General features: G+C 47.5%; 1 protein-coding gene across 1 annotated transcript in view; it reads right to left on the bottom strand.

The window, feature by feature from the left end:
• CDH16 (cadherin 16) overlaps window positions 1–16,812 on the bottom strand; it is a 297,936-nt gene that overhangs the window by 259,627 nt on the left and 21,497 nt on the right. The window contains exon 3 of the mRNA XM_063946223.1: window positions 15,245–15,388. Coding sequence (XP_063802293.1) covers window positions 15,245–15,388 — 144 coding nt within the window. The remainder of the gene's footprint in view (window positions 1–15,244; window positions 15,389–16,812) is intronic.

Raw genomic sequence — 16,812 nt, 5'->3', positions numbered from 1 at the left:
GCCGGTCTATGAACTTCCATATCCAGTCTACATCACGGCAGTTGATGGTAGTCGTATTTCTAAGGGGTATATCACTCAACAAACCCGGCCAGTGATACTGGGGGTTGGGTTCCTGCATTCTGAGTTAATAAAATTTCTAGTTATTCCTCAGGCAACTCAGGAGATTGTGTTAGGTATGCCCTGGCTCCAGCTACATAACCCACAGATTGATTGGGCTACCTTACAACTAACTGCTTGGGGTTCACATTGCCGTCAGTCCTGTTTAGCCCAAGTTGTTCCTGTCAAGACTTCTGAAATCAAGACCCAGTCTACTCTTCCTATGGCCTATCAAGATTTCGCTGACGTCTTCAGCGAGGAGGCCGCTGATGTCCTGCCGCCCCATAGAGAGTGGGATTGCCCCATCGACCTCATTCCTGGCAAAAAACCACCTAGGGGGCGCACCTACCCGTTATCTGTTCCTGAAACCGAAGCGATGAGCGAATACATCAAAGAAAACCTACAGAAAGGATTCATCCGTCCCTCATCATCACCTGCTGGGGCAGGTTTCTTTTTTGTTAAAAAGAAAGATGGAGGACTACGTCCATGTATTGACTACCGGGGACTTAATGATATTACCGTTAAGAACAGCTACCCGTTACCTCTTATTACCGAGTTATTTGATAGAGTCAAAGGAGCCCGCATCTTCACCAAGTTAGATCTCCGCGGTGCCTATAATCTCATTAGAATCCGCAGCGGTGACGAATGGAAGACAGCTTTCAATACTCGGGATGGCCATTACGAGTACCTGGTAATGCCATTCGGGTTGAGCAATGCTCCAGCAGTGTTTCAACACTTTGTTAATGAAATTTTCCGTGACGTTCTGTACAAGTATCTCGTTGTTTACCTGGACGATATCCTCATCTTCTCTCAAGACCTCCCTTCTCATCGTCTCCAAGTCCGTGAAGTCCTCCGACGTCTTCGTGAGAATTGTCTTTACGGCAAATTATCTAAGTGTACCTTTGAGGTTACCTCCATACCCTTCCTGGGGTATATAATCTCTGGATCGGATCTCCAGATGGACCCGGCAAAATTGGAAGCTATTGCCAATTGGTCCATTCCGAACACTCTCAAGTCCATTCAACGATTCCTGGGCTTTGCCAATTATTATAGGAAATTCATCCGAGGCTTTTCAACTCTCATTGCTCCTATTACTAGCTTAACTCGGAAAGGGGCAGATCATTCCAACTGGTCAGAAGATGCCCTGACTGCGTTTCAAAAAATCAAGATGGCTTTTGTTACCGCTCCAGTTTTGTTACAGCCCGATATTAATAAGCCATTCGAGTTGGAGGTGGATGCTTCCACAGTAGGAGTGGGAGCTGTTCTCTCTCAGATGGGAGCTGACGGGAAGATTCATCCCTGTGGATTCTTTTCCCGTAAGTTTCTTCCTGCAGAAGTTAATTATTCCATCGGAGATCAAGAGCTTCTGGCGATTAAACTGGCCCTTGAGGAATGGAGGTATCTCCTGGAAGGGGCGAAGTTTCCATTTAATATCTATACGGATCATAAAAACCTGCTCTACTTGAAGGCAGCTCAGTGCCTTAATCCTCGCCAGTCCCGATGGGCTATGTTCTTCTCCTGTTTTAATTTCAAGCTCCATTTCCGCCCAGGTTCTCAGAATACCAAAGCAGATGCCTTGTCTCGATCCATGGAATCTGAGGACGAGATATCCGATCCAGTACCACGCTCCATCCTGGATCCTGTTGCTTTTGCTTCTTCACAAGTTTCTCCAGCTCCGCCTCCTGGTAAGACTTTTGTTGCTCCTGAACTCCGTCCTAAGTTGTTGTCTTGGGCTCATCAGTCTAAATTTACTGGGCATCCTGGTGTCCTAAAGACTTTTAAATTTCTCGCTGAAACATACTGGTGGCCGAAGATGAAAGTCGACATCAAAGACTTTGTGGCGTCTTGCCCTAAATGTGTGCAGCACAAAACTCCTCGTCAGTCTCCAGCAGGTCAGTTACAGCCGTTATCCATTCCCAGCCGTCCTTGGTCACATCTGTCTATGGATTTCATCTCTGACCTTCCCTCCTCCCAAGGATTCAATACCATCTGGGTAGTGGTCGACAGATTTACCAAAATGGCTCATTTTGTTCCACTCCAAGGACTTCCTTCCGCTCCAAAACTGGCTCAAATCTTCCTACGGGAGATTTTCCGTTTACATGGACTACCCACTGAAATAATATCTGACCGTGGAGTTCAGTTTGTGGCAAGGTTTTGGAGAGCTCTCTGTTCTGCCATGCAGGTCCATCTCAAGTTCTCGTCAGCGTATCATCCTCAGACGAATGGGCAGACAGAGAGGGTAAACCAGGAGTTGGAAACTTTCCTGAGACTGTACATATCATCTTCCCAAGATGACTGGGTAGATTTGCTCCCGTGGGCTGAATTCGCTCACAATTTCCGCTACCACACAGCTACTGAAACTACTCCGTTCTTCGCTGTTTATGGGCAGCATCCACGAGTTCCTGATTTTCAAGACCTTCCTAGCATCGATGTTCCTGCTGCCACTACTGTCCTCAGTCAGTTCTCAACAATCTGGAGGAAGATTCATACTTCACTCAAAAAGGCTTCTGCCCGGTACAAATTCTTTGCCGACCGCAAAAGACGTGCAGTTCCCAGCTTGAAACCTGGGGATAAAGTCTGGCTGTCAACCCGGAATCTTCGTCTTAAAGTGCCTTCGATGAAGTTTGCACCACGCTTCATTGGTCCTTTCTCCATTGAAAGAGTTCTAAATCCTGTGGCTTACAAGCTCAAGTTACCCTCTTCATTGCGTATTCCTAATGCTTTCCATGTCTCTCTCCTCAGACCATTAGTCCTAAATCGCTTCCAAAGAGCTCTTCCAGCTGGCCCCAGCATTCCAACTCAGCAGGGCATAGAGTTCGAGATAGAGAAGATCCTGGACTCCCGTCACCGGTATGGTCGTCTGCAATATCTCATCGACTGGTCCGGCTATGGTCCTGAGGAGAGGAGTTGGGTGAACTCTGCTGATGTCCACGCTCCCAGGTTGGTCCGTGTTTTCCACAGGTCTCATCCTTCCAAGCCACGTGGGTGTTCGGTGCCCACCCATAAGGGAGGGGGTACTGTCAGGAATCGACTTACCGCTGTTATGTCTGTCCGCCGGAGCGGACTACGTCCGGGGTCACTGCATGTTGCTGTCACCTGTCGCCCTGCTCGTGGATACCATCTCAGGCCTGGGAGCGCCCCTGGAGTCAACAGGCGTGTGGGCGCGCCGCGTCCCAGCCGGGCCGCGTCATGGGCGCCGCCATGACAGTTTTCCCCAGTGTAAGTGCGGCAGCCAATCCGGAGCTTGGCCGCACCTCCTCGTCTCACTCCAGCCAATACCTGCCGGTCAGGGGGTATATCAGGAGCTGCAGGGTGAGTCAGAGGTTGTCCTGAACTTTGTGTCACTCCTGCGACCCGTGTGTCTGGACCTGTTCTCCTGTTCCTCCGTGTTCCTGGATATTCTCCTGATCCTCCGTGTTCCTGGATAATCTTCTGTACCTGTTACTTCCGTGGAACTACAAGTACCAGCACCAGCAATACCTTTCTGGCTTCACACCTTCTACACCTGCAGTGTGCTCCAGCCTACAGCAGTAGAGACTCCCTCTCCAGGTGCATTCCGTCATCTCACCTGTGATTCAGCCTGCATGCTGATTGTGCACTTCCAACAGCACAGTGAACATTACCATCTAGTCTCCTGCATTGCTACCAGGTTTGCTACCATTATTCCACCTCTGCTGGCTCCACGTTTTAATTACTCTGGTTCCATTTCTGCATTACAAACTCTGCCATAGACTTTCAGTTTCAAACCACATTATATCATTGCCATTACCATTGCCGTTACCATTGTCATTTCCATTGCATTCGTTTGTTTTACTTTCTGCTGCATTATTATCTGGACTTTCTGTTATTAATAAATCTACATTGTGCACATGCGCAGAAACCCAATACTGCCTCCTCACTTCATTCCACCTACCTCCACTGACCCACTAGCGCCCCCTCCGGGGACACAAACTAAACCGACTCTGACAAGCTTCACATGAGGATGGAAGCACTCAGCCTCTCGCTAGAAAAATGAAAAGACTCAAGCTGGAAAAAGCACAGCAAAGAACTGTGCGTTCTTCGAAATCCCAAATCCACAAGGAGAGTCCAATTGTGTCGGTTGCGATGCCTGACCTTCCCAACACTGGACGTGAAGAGCATGCGCCTTCCACCATTTGCACGCCCCCTGCAAGTGCTGGAAGGAGCACCCGCAGTCCAGTTCCTGATAGTCAGATTGAAGATGTCAGTGTTGAAGTACACCAGGATGAGGAGGATATGGGTGTTGCTGGCGCTGGGGAGGAAATTGACCAGGAGGATTCTGATGGTGAGGTGGTTTGTTTAAGTCAGGCACCCGGGGAGACACCTGTTGTCCGTGGGAGGAATATGGCCGTTGACATGCCTGGTGAAAATACCAAAAAAATCAGCTCTTCGGTGTGGAAGTATTTCACCAGAAATGCGGACAACATTTGTCAAGCCGTGTGTTCCCTTTGTCAAGCTGTAATAAGTAGGGGTAAGGACGTTAACCACCTCGGAACATCCTCCCTTATACGTCACCTGCAGCGCATTCATAATAAGTCAGTGACAAGTTCAAAAACTTTGGCCGACAGCGGAAGCAGTCCACTGACCAGTAAATCCCTTCCTCTTGTAACCAAGCTCACGCAAACCACCCCACCAACTCCCTCAGTGTCAATTTCCTCCTTCCCCAGGAATGCCAATAGTCCTGCAGGCCATGTCACTGGCAATTCTGATGATTCCTCTCCTGCCTGGGATTCCTCCCATGCATCCTTGCGTGTAACGCCTACTGCTGCTGGCGCTGCTGTTGTTGCTGCTGGGAGTCGATGGTCATCCCAGAGGGGAAGTCGTAAGCCCACTTGTACTACTTCCAGTAAGCAATTGACTGTTCAACAGTCCTTTGCGAGGAAGATGAAATATCACAGCAGTCATCCTACTGCAAAGTGGATAACTGAGGCCTTGGCATCCTGGGTGGTGAGAAACGTGGTTCCGGTATCCATCATTACTGCAGAGCCAACTAGAGACTTGTTGGAGGTACTGTGTCCCCGGTACCAAATACCATCTAGGTTCCATTTCTCTAGGCAGGCGATACCGAAAATGTACACAGACCTCAGAAAAAGAGTCACCAGTGTCCTAAAAAATGCAGCTGTACCCAATGTCCACTTAACCACGGACATGTGGACAAGTGGAGCAGGGCAGGGTCAGGACTATATGACTGTGACAGCCCACTGGGTAGATGTATGGACTCCCGCCGCAAGAACAGCAGCGGCGGCACCAGTAGCAGCATCTCGCAAACGCCAACTCTTTCCTAGGCAGGCTACGCTTTGTATCACCGGTTTCCAGAATACGCACACAGCTGAAAACCTCTTACGGCAACTGAGGAAGATCATCGCGGAATGGCTTACCCCAATTGGACTCTCCTGTGGATTTGTGGCATCGGACAACGCCAGCAATATTGTGTGTGCATTAAATATGGGCAAATTCCAGCACGTCCCATGTTTTGCACATACCTTGAATTTGGTGGTGCAGAATTTTTTAAAAAACGACAGGGGCGTGCAAGAGATGCTGTCGGTGGCCAGAAGAATTGCGGGACACTTTCGGCGTACAGGCACCACGTACAGAAGACTGGAGCACCACCAAAAACTACTGAACCTGCCCTGCCATCATCTGAAGCAAGAAGTGGTAACGAGGTGGAATTCAACCCTCTATATGCTTCAGAGGTTGGAGGAGCAGCAAAAGGCCATTCAAGCCTATACAATTGAGCACGATATAGGAGGTGGAATGCACCTGTCTCAAGCGCAGTGGAGAATGATTTCAACGTTGTGCAAGGTTCTGATGCCCTTTGAACTTGCCACACGTGAAGTCAGTTCAGACACTGCCAGCCTGAGTCAGGTCATTCCCCTCATCAGGCTTTTGCAGAAGAAGCTGGAGACATTGAAGGAGGAGCTAACACGGAGCGATTCCGCTAGGCATGTGGGACTTGTGGATGGAGCCCTTAATTCGCTTAACAAGGATTCACGGGTGGTCAATCTGTTGAAATCAGAGCACTACATTTTGGCCACCATGCTCGATCCTAGATTTAAAGCCTACCTTGGATCTCTCTTTCCAGCAGACACAAGTCTGCTGGGGTTGAAAGACCTGCTGGTGAGAAAATTGTCAAGTCAAGCGGAACGCGACCTGTCAACATCTCCTCCTTCACATTCTCCTGCAACTGGGGGTGCGAGGAAAAGGCTCAGAATTCCGAGCCCACCCGCTGGCGGTGATGCAGGGCAGTCTGGAGCGACTGCTGATGCTGACATCTGGTCCGGACTGAAGGACCTGACAACGATTACGGACATGTCGTCTACTGTCACTGCATATGATTCTCTCAACATTGAAAGAATGGTGGAGGATTATATGAGTGACCGCATCCAAGTAGGCACGTCACACAGTCCGTACTTATACTGGCAGGAAAAAGAGGCAATTTGGAGGCCCTTGCACAAACTGGCTTTATTCTACCTAAGTTGCCCTCCCACAAGTGTGTACTCCGAAAGAGTGTTTAGTGCCGCCGCTCACCTTGTCAGCAATCGGCGTACGAGGTTACATCCAGAAAATGTGGAGAAGATGATGTTCATTAAAATGAATTATAATCAATTCCTCCGCGGAGACATTGACCAGCAGCAATTGCCTCCACAAAGTACACAGGGAGCTGAGATGGTGGATTCCAGTGGGGACGAATTGATAATCTGTGAGGAGGGGGATGTACACGGTGATATATCGGAGGATGATGATGAGGTGGACATCTTGCCTCTGTAGAGCCAGTTTGTGCAAGGAGAGATTAATTGCTTCTTTTTTGGGGGGGGTCCAAACCAACCCGTCATATCAGTCACAGTCGTGTGGCAGACCCTGTCACTGAAATGATGGGTTGGTTAAAGTGTGCATGTCCTGTTTTGTTTATACAACATAAGGGTGGGTGGGAGGGCCCAAGGACAATTCCATCTTGCACCTCTTTTTTTCTTTTATTTTTCTTTGCGTCATGTGCTGTTTGGGGAGGGTTTTTTGGAAGGGCCATCCTGCGTGACACTGCAGTGCCACTCCTAGATGGGCCCGGTGTTTGTGTCGGCCACTAGGGTCGCTTATCTTACTCACACAGTCAGCTACCTCATTGCGCCTCTTTTTTTCTTTGCGTCATGTGCTGTTTGGGGAGGGTTTTTTGGAAGGGACATCCTGCGTGACACTGCAGTGCCACTCCTAGATGGGCCCGGTGTTTGTGTCGGCCACTAGGGTCGCTTATCTTACTCACACAGTCAGCTACCTCATTGCGCCTCTTTTTTTCTTTGCGTCATGTGCTGTTTGGGGAGGGTTTTTTGGAAGGGACATCCTGCGTGACACTGCAGTGCCACTCCTAGATGGGCCCGGTGTTTGTGTCGGCCACTAGGGTCGCTTATCTTACTCACACAGCGACCTCGGTGCAAATTTTAGGACTAAAAATAATATTGTGAGGTGTGAGGTATTCAGAATAGACTGAAAATTAGTGGAAATTATGGTTTTTGAGGTTAATAATACTTTGGGATCAAAATGACCCCCAAATTCTATGATTTAAGCTGTTTTTTAGGGTTTTTTGAAAAAAACACCCGAATCCAAAACACACCCGAATCCGACAAAAAAAATTCGGTGAGGTTTTGCCAAAACGCGGTCGAACCCAAAACACGGCCGCGGAACCGAACCCAAAACCAAAACACAAAACCCGAAAAATTTCCGGCGCTCATCTCTAGTCACTGGTCACAGTGGTCAGTCACACTGGCAGTGGCACTAGTCTCTCTCTGGCAGCAAAAGTGTGCACTGTTTAATATGTACTCCTGGCTCCTGCTATAACCTATAACTGCTCCCCAGTCTCCCCCACAATTAAGCTGTGTGAGCACAGTCAGATATTAATGACGGACCTGCTGGACACTGTCTGTCAGCAGAATGAGTTTTTTAAAGAAGAAAAAAACACCACACAAGTCACACGAGTCCACGACGAGTGTACTTTTTCAGGCAGACAATCAATAAATATAGTACTATAGTACTGGTGGTCAGTGTGGTCAGGTCACTGGTCACAGTGGTCAGTCACACTGGCAGTGGCACTAGTCTCTCTCTGGCAGCAAAAGTGTGCACTGTTTAATATGTACTCCTGGCTCCTGCTATAACCTATAACTGCTCCCCAGTCTCCCCCACAATTAAGCTGTGTATCGTTTTTTTCAGGCAGAGAACAAGAACAGAACGGATTATTATTTAAATATTAATAAATTATAAAACTGCACTGGTGGTCAGGTCACTGGTCATCAGTCACTAGTAGTATAATATAATAACTCCTCCTAAGCTCCAGTAAGTATAGTAATGAACGTGTCTCACTCTCACTCTCCTATTTTAATTTCTAAACGGAGAGGACGCCAGCCACGTCCTCTCCCTATCAATCTCAATGCACGTGTGAAAATGGCGGCGACGCGCGGCTCCTTATATAGAATCCGAGTCTCGCGATAGAATCCGAGCCTCGCGAGAATCCGACAGTGTGATGATGACGTTCGTGCGCGCTCGGGTTAACCGAGCAAGGCGGGAAGATCCGAGTCGCTCGGCCCCGTGTAAAAAAAACTGAAGTTCGGGCGGGTTCGGATTCAGAGGAACCGAACCCGCTCATCTCTACTGAAAATTAGTGGAAATTATGGTTTTTGAGGTTAATAATACTTTGGGATCAAAATGACCCCCAAATTCTATGATTTAAGCTGTTTTTTAGTGTTTTTTGAAAAAAACACCCGAATCCAAAACACACCCGAATCCGACAAAAAAAATTCGGTGAGGTTTTGCCAAAACGCGGTCGAACCCAAAACACGGCCGCGGAACCGAACCCAAAACCAAAACACAAAACCCGAAAAATTTCAAATGCACATCTCTAGTCCCTACACTGCATGATAACAGTACCCACCCAGGACCATGTCATTGTCTATTGTAACTCCCTCCCTTTCATGCTCCGGATAAGTGCTGCCAGACTAATTGAGCAGCTTTCACCGTGTTTGAAGGAAAGTAGATTGTAAGCTCCACTGGTTCAGGGACTAATGTGAATGGCCAAATATTCTCTGTAAAACACTGCAGAATATGTGTGCGCTATATAAATGACTGTTAATAAATAAAATCTTGATAAACATAGAGGCGTTCAGCAACCCGCCGGTCAGGATGCTGTCAGTCATGTGACCATCGCCGGAACACAGACAACCAATATCCCGAAGGTGAGTGTCGGGGTACGGGTTAGAGCTAGGATGGGGAAGGTTAGTGTTATGGTCTAGTGGGAGGTTAGGAACTAGGGGGGTGTTTAGCCATAGCCGCCACCCCCTGAGGTTTAGCCATAGCCGCCACCCCCTGAGGTTTAGCCATAGCCGCCACCCCCAGAGGGTTAGCCATAGCCAACACCAGTATTAAATACCATACCCGATAAACGCGAGCAACCCTAGCAGATAGTGGAACCCTATGGTTATGTTATATGGGGAGAGGGATCTTTTTTTTTTTTTTTAAGCGTTCTATAATGTATCGGTTTGTATATAGGGAAATCATTTCTACAGACATATAACAGAGTTGCAGCCCATTCACATCACTCTTTATTAGATCAGATTATTTCCCCACATAAATAAACTCATCATCACTATTTAAAGACATTTCTTTTTAAGGGGCCGGTGACTCACCCATTTATCGTGGGGTTTTATAACGAGCGTTACTGGGAAATTAAACCGGCTGCATAATCCGGGCAGAATGCACTCCGCTTTGTTGACTCGTTATATAAAATGCTGAACATTAGCTAAAGTTTATTTCTGCTGTGAAATGCTTGTCCTTGGCATTTTAAATACATACGCTCTGCAGAAAATGAATGTATTGTATGGTTAGAATGAATTCATCACATGTCATACGCGCAGTGGATGACAATTAATGGAGCCTTGTATTGTGAGCGGATAGAAGTGCTGTGATTTGTTCTTTTCAAACGCAGTCAATTTCATCATGTCAGAATGAGAAAATTTCCAGAAGTGGATGGAGATTAATTTGCCAATTCGCACAATGTTCCAATCTCTGCTCTGTCTACAATTATGCTCTAATACTGTACATTTACTTCCTGCTTCCAGTAACATTTTATCTGAATAGTATATATTGTATCATTAAAGGGTAACATCATGCAAAAAAAGGATTAAAAAAAGAGTAGACTAGAAGGATATTGGCCCGATTTGTTGTTTTTTTGCAAATCATAACGACAAATCGGGCATATCGTTTAGCGTGTATGCTGATTTGCATGGTTCTTGCGGTCACAGGTAACATATTCTGGTTGGTCCTACTACAGGGTCAATCAGAAGATATCGCTATCGATGCCATGCTGTATGTTAAGGTGGGTACACACTAGGCAATGTGCTCCATAGCCTAGTGTGCCCCCCTCCCGGCCTGGCCCGCCCAACGTAGGCACACACACCGGGCTGTGCATGCAGCATTGGACGATGAGTCCAAATTGAGTGGCATGGCCAGCCGACACCTAGGGTTGTTAACGACCCACGGGGGCCGTGCATCGTTCATCGTTTACAGCATACACACTGGACAATATAGTAAACGATATCGCTCAGAAAGGGTCAAAATGAGCGACAACGTTTACTATATTGACTAGTGTGTATAAGCCTGTAGATCGCATCGTCGTCTCCTGCATAATGAAAATGTGTATGCGCGGGTTACGGCCGTTAGGTCGACACAACTTAGGTTGACACTCATTAGGTCGACCATGTCATTAGGTCGACACACATTAGGTCAACATGGCCGTTAGGTTGATATGTACTAGGTCGACAGGTCAAAAGGTCGACATGAGTTTTTCACTTTTTTGGGATTTTTTCATACTTAACGATCCACGTGGACTACGATTGGAAGCCGCGAGCCATGCGAGGGGACATGGTGCTCTAATTTGGGTTCCCCTTCACTTTACGGAGAAAATGACACCAAAAACAGTCAAAAACCTCATGTCGACCTTTTGATCTGTCGACCTAGTACATTTCAACCTAACACCCATGTCGACCTAATGAGTGTCGACCTAAGTTCGGTCGACCCAACGACCCACACCCGTATGCAGGAGCTCGTCGCCCTAAAGACTTAAAGGCAAACAGCTAAGGGAAGCCCCCAGCCACAGTTTTCCCAAGGTGTTCTGTATTGGGCAGCGGGCTAGTTGGTGAGCTATTGTTCTGTACGGGATGTAGTATGTCATGACGGCGGTCGGGCTCCCGGCAACCAGCATACCGACGCCGGAATCCCAACCGCCGGCATACCGACAGCTGGGCGAGCGCAAATGAGCCCCTTGCGCTATGCACGCCACGCTGTTTATTCTCCCACCAGGGGGGTCGTGGACCCCCAAGATGGAGAAGAACTGTCGGTATGCCGGCGATCGGGATTCCGTCGCCGCTATACTGGTTGCCGGGAGCCCGACCGCCGGCAAAGTTAAGACCACCCGGTCTATGCAGACAACACTTATCCATACATCGCCACAGATCGCTCTGCAAAGTAGAAACAAACTATGGGGGTAATTCCAAGTTGATCGCAGCAGGATTTTTGATAGCAATTGGACAAAACCATGTGCACTGCAGGGGAGGCAGATATAACATGTGCAGAAAGAATTAGATTTGGGTGGGTTATTTTATTTCTGTGCAGGGTAAATACTGACTGGTTTATTTTTTACACTGCAAATTAGATTGCAGATTGAACACACCCCACCCAAATCTAACTCTCTCTGCACATGTTATATCTGCCTCCCCTGCAGTGCACATGGTTTTGCCCAATTGCTATCAAAAATCCTGCTGCGATCAACTTGGAATTACCCCCTATGTTGGGTGTTTTGGAACCAGGTCTGAGATAAAGCCTCAGTTGTAGTGATACAGTATTTGTCTCATATATCCCACTGCAAGTTAGGGCAAGCCTGGGGAGTCACAGGGGGTAATTCCAAGTTGATCGCAGCAGGATTTTTGATAGCAATTGGGCAAAACCATGTGCACTACAGGGGAGGCAGATATAATGTGCAGAAAGAGTTAGATGTGGGTGGGTTATTTTATTTCTGTGCAGGGTAAATACTGGCTGCTTTATTTTTACACTGCAATTTAGATTGCAGATTGAACACACCCCACCCAAATCTAACTCTCTCTGCACATGTTATATCTGCCTCCCCTCAGTGCACATGGTTTTGCCCAATTGCTACCAAAAATCCTGCTGCGATCAACTTGGAATTACCCCCACAGATTGGAGGCAGTAGATGACCAGCAATTTTAGTGGACTACATGGTTTTTATAAGCAAAACCATTTCTGCTGATAAAGGGCCGATTCAGACCTGTTCGCTGTTGTGTGAATTTGCACAGCGGCCGATCATCAATTGACTGCCCATGCATATGCACCGCAATGCGCATGCGCAATGCCAACCAGTGACAGAATAGTGTGAACATTTTGATCGTACGGCGTACGCAAGGTGACTGACAAGAAGCGGATGTTTGTGGGTGGTAACCGCCCATTTTCTGGGAGTGTCAGGAAAAACGCAGGCGTTCCCAAGCGTGTTCTGAGAGGGTGTGTGACGTCAGCTCCGCCTGATCAGCCTGTTGTGATTGCGTTGTAGCAGTAAGTCCTGGGTTACGCACAGACTGCACGGTATGGAAAAATCATTTGATGGTGAGTGAGTTGCGAATGGATTTGCAGATGTCCGCTGCCTGGAGAAGTTTTCACGCGGCGTACACATGCAGTCACACACTTGCTCGGGGGGAGGGTTTTCACTCTCCCTGGGTGGCGACTATCTGATCGCAGACCGATGCAAATTTGCAGCACAGCGATCAGGTCTGAATTAGGCCGAAAGTTTGGTTGTTCTTTAAAGGAAGTTTTGATGTCTATAAATGGGTACGAGCTAGATGCCATACTGTCTTTTACATTCCCTTACCATCAATCTTCTACCATGCCACGAGTGGTTCTTTGGACAGCCAGGCAAGTAACCATGAAGCTTCCACAGCCAATGTCCCAGGTAAATCTGAAGGACCATGTAGTCTGCGTAGCTGCATCATGTAAAATGCTGACAGATGCGCTGCTTTTCCCACCAGACAAGAATGTAATATTGGGGCATGGAGAATGCATCTCCCGGGTGGTCTTCAGGTTGCCGGCGGCCGATTGTCAGTAAAGTCTCACCCGTTGCTGAATATAAATATATATTACACTATCTCCGGGAGGGCTGAGCATTATATACCACACTATCCCCGGGAGGGCTGAGCATTATATATCACACTATCCCCGGGAAGGCTGAGCATTATATATATCACACTATCCCCGGGAGGGCTGAGCATTATATATCACACTATCTCCGGGAGGGCTGAGCATTATATATCACACTATCCCCGGGAGGGCTGAGCATTATATATCACACTATCCCCGGGAGGGCTGAGCATTATATATCACACTATCCCCGGGAGGGCTGAGCATTATATATCACACTATCCCCGGGAGGGCTGAGCATTATATATCCCACTATCCCCGGGAGGGCTTAGCATTATATATCACACTATCCCCGGGAGGGCTGAGCATTATATATCACACTATCCCCGGGAGGGCTGAGCATTATATATCACACTATCCCCGGGAGGGCTGAGCATTATATATCACACTATCCCCGGGAGGGCTGAGCATTATATATCACACTATCCCCGGGAGGGCTGAGCATTATATATCACACTATCCCCGGGAGGGCTGAGCATTATATATCACACTATCCCCGGGAGGGCTGAGCATTATATATCACACTATCCCCGGGAGGGCTGAGCATTATATATCACACTATCCCCAGGAGGGCTGAGCATTATATATCACACTATCCCCGGGAGGGCTGAGCATTATATATCACACTATCCCCGGGAGGGCTGAGCATTATATATCACACTATCCCCGGGAGGGCTGAGCATTATAGATCACACTATCCCCGGTAGGGCTGAGCATTATATATCACACTATCTCTGGGAGGGCTGAGCATTATATATCACACTATCCCCGGGAGGGCTGAGCATTATAGATCACACTATCCCCGGTAGGGCTGAGCATTATATATCACACTATCCCCGGGAGGGCTGAGCATTATATATCACACTATCCCCGGGAGGGCTGAGCATTATATATCACACTATCCCCGGGAGGGCTGAGCATTATAGATCACACTATCCCCGGTAGGGCTGAGCATTATATATCACACTATCCCTGGGAGGGCTGAGCATTATATATCACACTATCCCCGGGAGGGCTGAGCATTATATATCACACTATCCCCGGTAGGGCTGAGCATTATATATCACACTATCCCTGGGAGGGCTGAGCATTATATATCACACTATCCTCGGGAGGGCTGAGCATTATATATCACACTATCCCCGGGAGGGCTGAGCATTATATATCACACTATCCCCGGTAGGGCTGAGCATTATATATCCCACTATCCCCGGGAGGGCTGAGATTATATATCACACTATCCCCGGGAGGGCTGAGCATTATATATCACACTATCCCCGGGAGGGCTGAGCATTATATATCACACTATCCCCGGGAGGGCTGAGCATTATATATCACACTATCCCCGGGAGGGCTGAGCATTATATATCCCACTATCCCCGGTAGGGCTGAGCATTATATATTACACTATCCCCGGGAGGGCTGAGCATTATATATCACACTATCCCCGGGAGGGCTGAGCATTATATATCACACTATCCCCGGTAGGGCTGAGCATTATATATTACACTATCCCCGGGAGGGCTGAGCATTATATATCACACTATCCCCGGGAGGGCTGAGCATTATATATCACACTATCCCTGGGAGGGCTGAGCATTATATATATTACACTATCCCCGGGAGGGCTGAGCATTATATATCACACTATCCCCGGGAGGGCTGAGCATTATATATCACACTATCTCCGGGAGGGCTGAGCATTATATATCACACTATCCCCGGTAGGGCTGAGCATTATATATATCACACTATCCCTGGGAGGGCTGAGCATTATATATCACACTATCTCCGGGAGGGCTGAGCATTATATATCACACTATCTCCGGGAGGGCTGAGCATTATATATCACACTATCCCCGGTAGGGCTGAGCATTAGTCTTCCCTTTACCTTGCTCTGTGAGAGAGACGGCTCCTGTCCTCGGGTCTATCTGGAATAGATGACTTTCAGACCCCTCCAGTTTATAACGTAAATCTGCGTTTTCCGTCGCTGGGTCATCAGCATCTGTAGCCTGAACATGCATGAAAGGAACACCTGCGAATTGTAGAAGACACCTGTGATGCAGAGATTATACTCTATAGCAATATGAGCTATAGCCACAAGATAATATTCAGTGTTTATTCTGCCCTATGCATTGTGTGTACAGTATATACTGTATAATACAGATGCCTCTATCCAACACACCATCCTCATTATTACTCAGGGGGGAGGAAAGTGATTGGGAAGGAGTATAAAACAAGGTTACAATGTAAATAAATGAACCTAATACTTTGCTGTGCTGGTGCCTGATCACTGTCTGGTTGGATTTATTCCCAATTTCAGATACTGTTGCAGTAGCTCCTGTGGGAAAGATGTGAGAGAATGGCAAGACTGACGACTTTGGGTAGGTCAACCTAACATTCATCACCACAGATTTCCAAACATCCATTCCCAACCTCCTAGGTTACACAACAGAGACAATTCCACCCCCCACACCAGCAATAGTCTGCGGGTATAAGACGGCCATCACGTCCCCTGTGGTCAGTACTTCAGACATTTGCAATAGGGCTCGCTAATCTTTTGGGGTGGCGATATTGGCCACGCTACACACTGGTTGTGGAAATGGAAAGTCACCATTAGTTTATCTTCCAGTCATTGCCCATTACAGAGGTTGCTAAACTGTGGATCAAGATCCCTAATTCCAAACTTTTCAGGCAGCTAAACAGGGACGTGCAGTCAGGGGAGGCAGTGCCTCCCTGTCCCTAATGATTAAAATAATACAAAGAAGATACATAAGACACATATTCTGTGTCATATGTACCCTCTTTGTATTATTATAATCATTGTAGTCCATTGTAATACGTTTGGGAGGCACTGACAGCTAGTGCCTCCCGTAACCAGTGGGAACGGGACAAAGAGGGGGGCGGGGCCATGCACTGGGCTGTAAAAGCCAATCACAAAAACTGAGCTAAACACAGGCCACGCTGAATATTATTATTATTATCCTTTATTTATATGGCGCCACAAGGGTTCCGCAGCGCCCAATTACAGAGTGACTTACAGTTGAAGACAATATAGGACAAGTACAGGGTAACTAAGCATAACAACACAAGTAAACGGCATAGAGATAAGTTCCAAGGTGGCCAAAAAACTGCGGGATTTGGGCAGTTGAGGATTATTAAAGTAAGAAAAGGATAAGCACACGAGGGAAGAGGGCCCTACTCGTGAGAGCTTACATTCTAAGGGATTCTAAGGGAATAGACCAGGGATGAATGATAACCGTTGTCTGTACACCATGAGCACTTATCCGATTCCTCCTAATTAGGTAAAATTCCCACCAGAGCAGCGGCCACATTCCCCTCTGAATGGTCATCTTGTCCAGTTACCCGGAAACATTACAATTGCGGAGTATTTACAATATAAATTCTATGGTAAAACGTTTGTCAGTCTCACTTTACTTCTACTCAGAGTGAGTAACA

The sequence above is a fragment of the Pseudophryne corroboree genome, chromosome 11, assembly GCF_028390025.1.
Source record: "Pseudophryne corroboree isolate aPseCor3 chromosome 11, aPseCor3.hap2, whole genome shotgun sequence".
NCBI lineage: Eukaryota > Metazoa > Chordata > Amphibia > Anura > Myobatrachidae > Pseudophryne > Pseudophryne corroboree.
The sequence above is the reverse complement of the archived record's forward strand: the minus strand, read 5'-3'. Positions and strand labels throughout refer to the sequence as shown.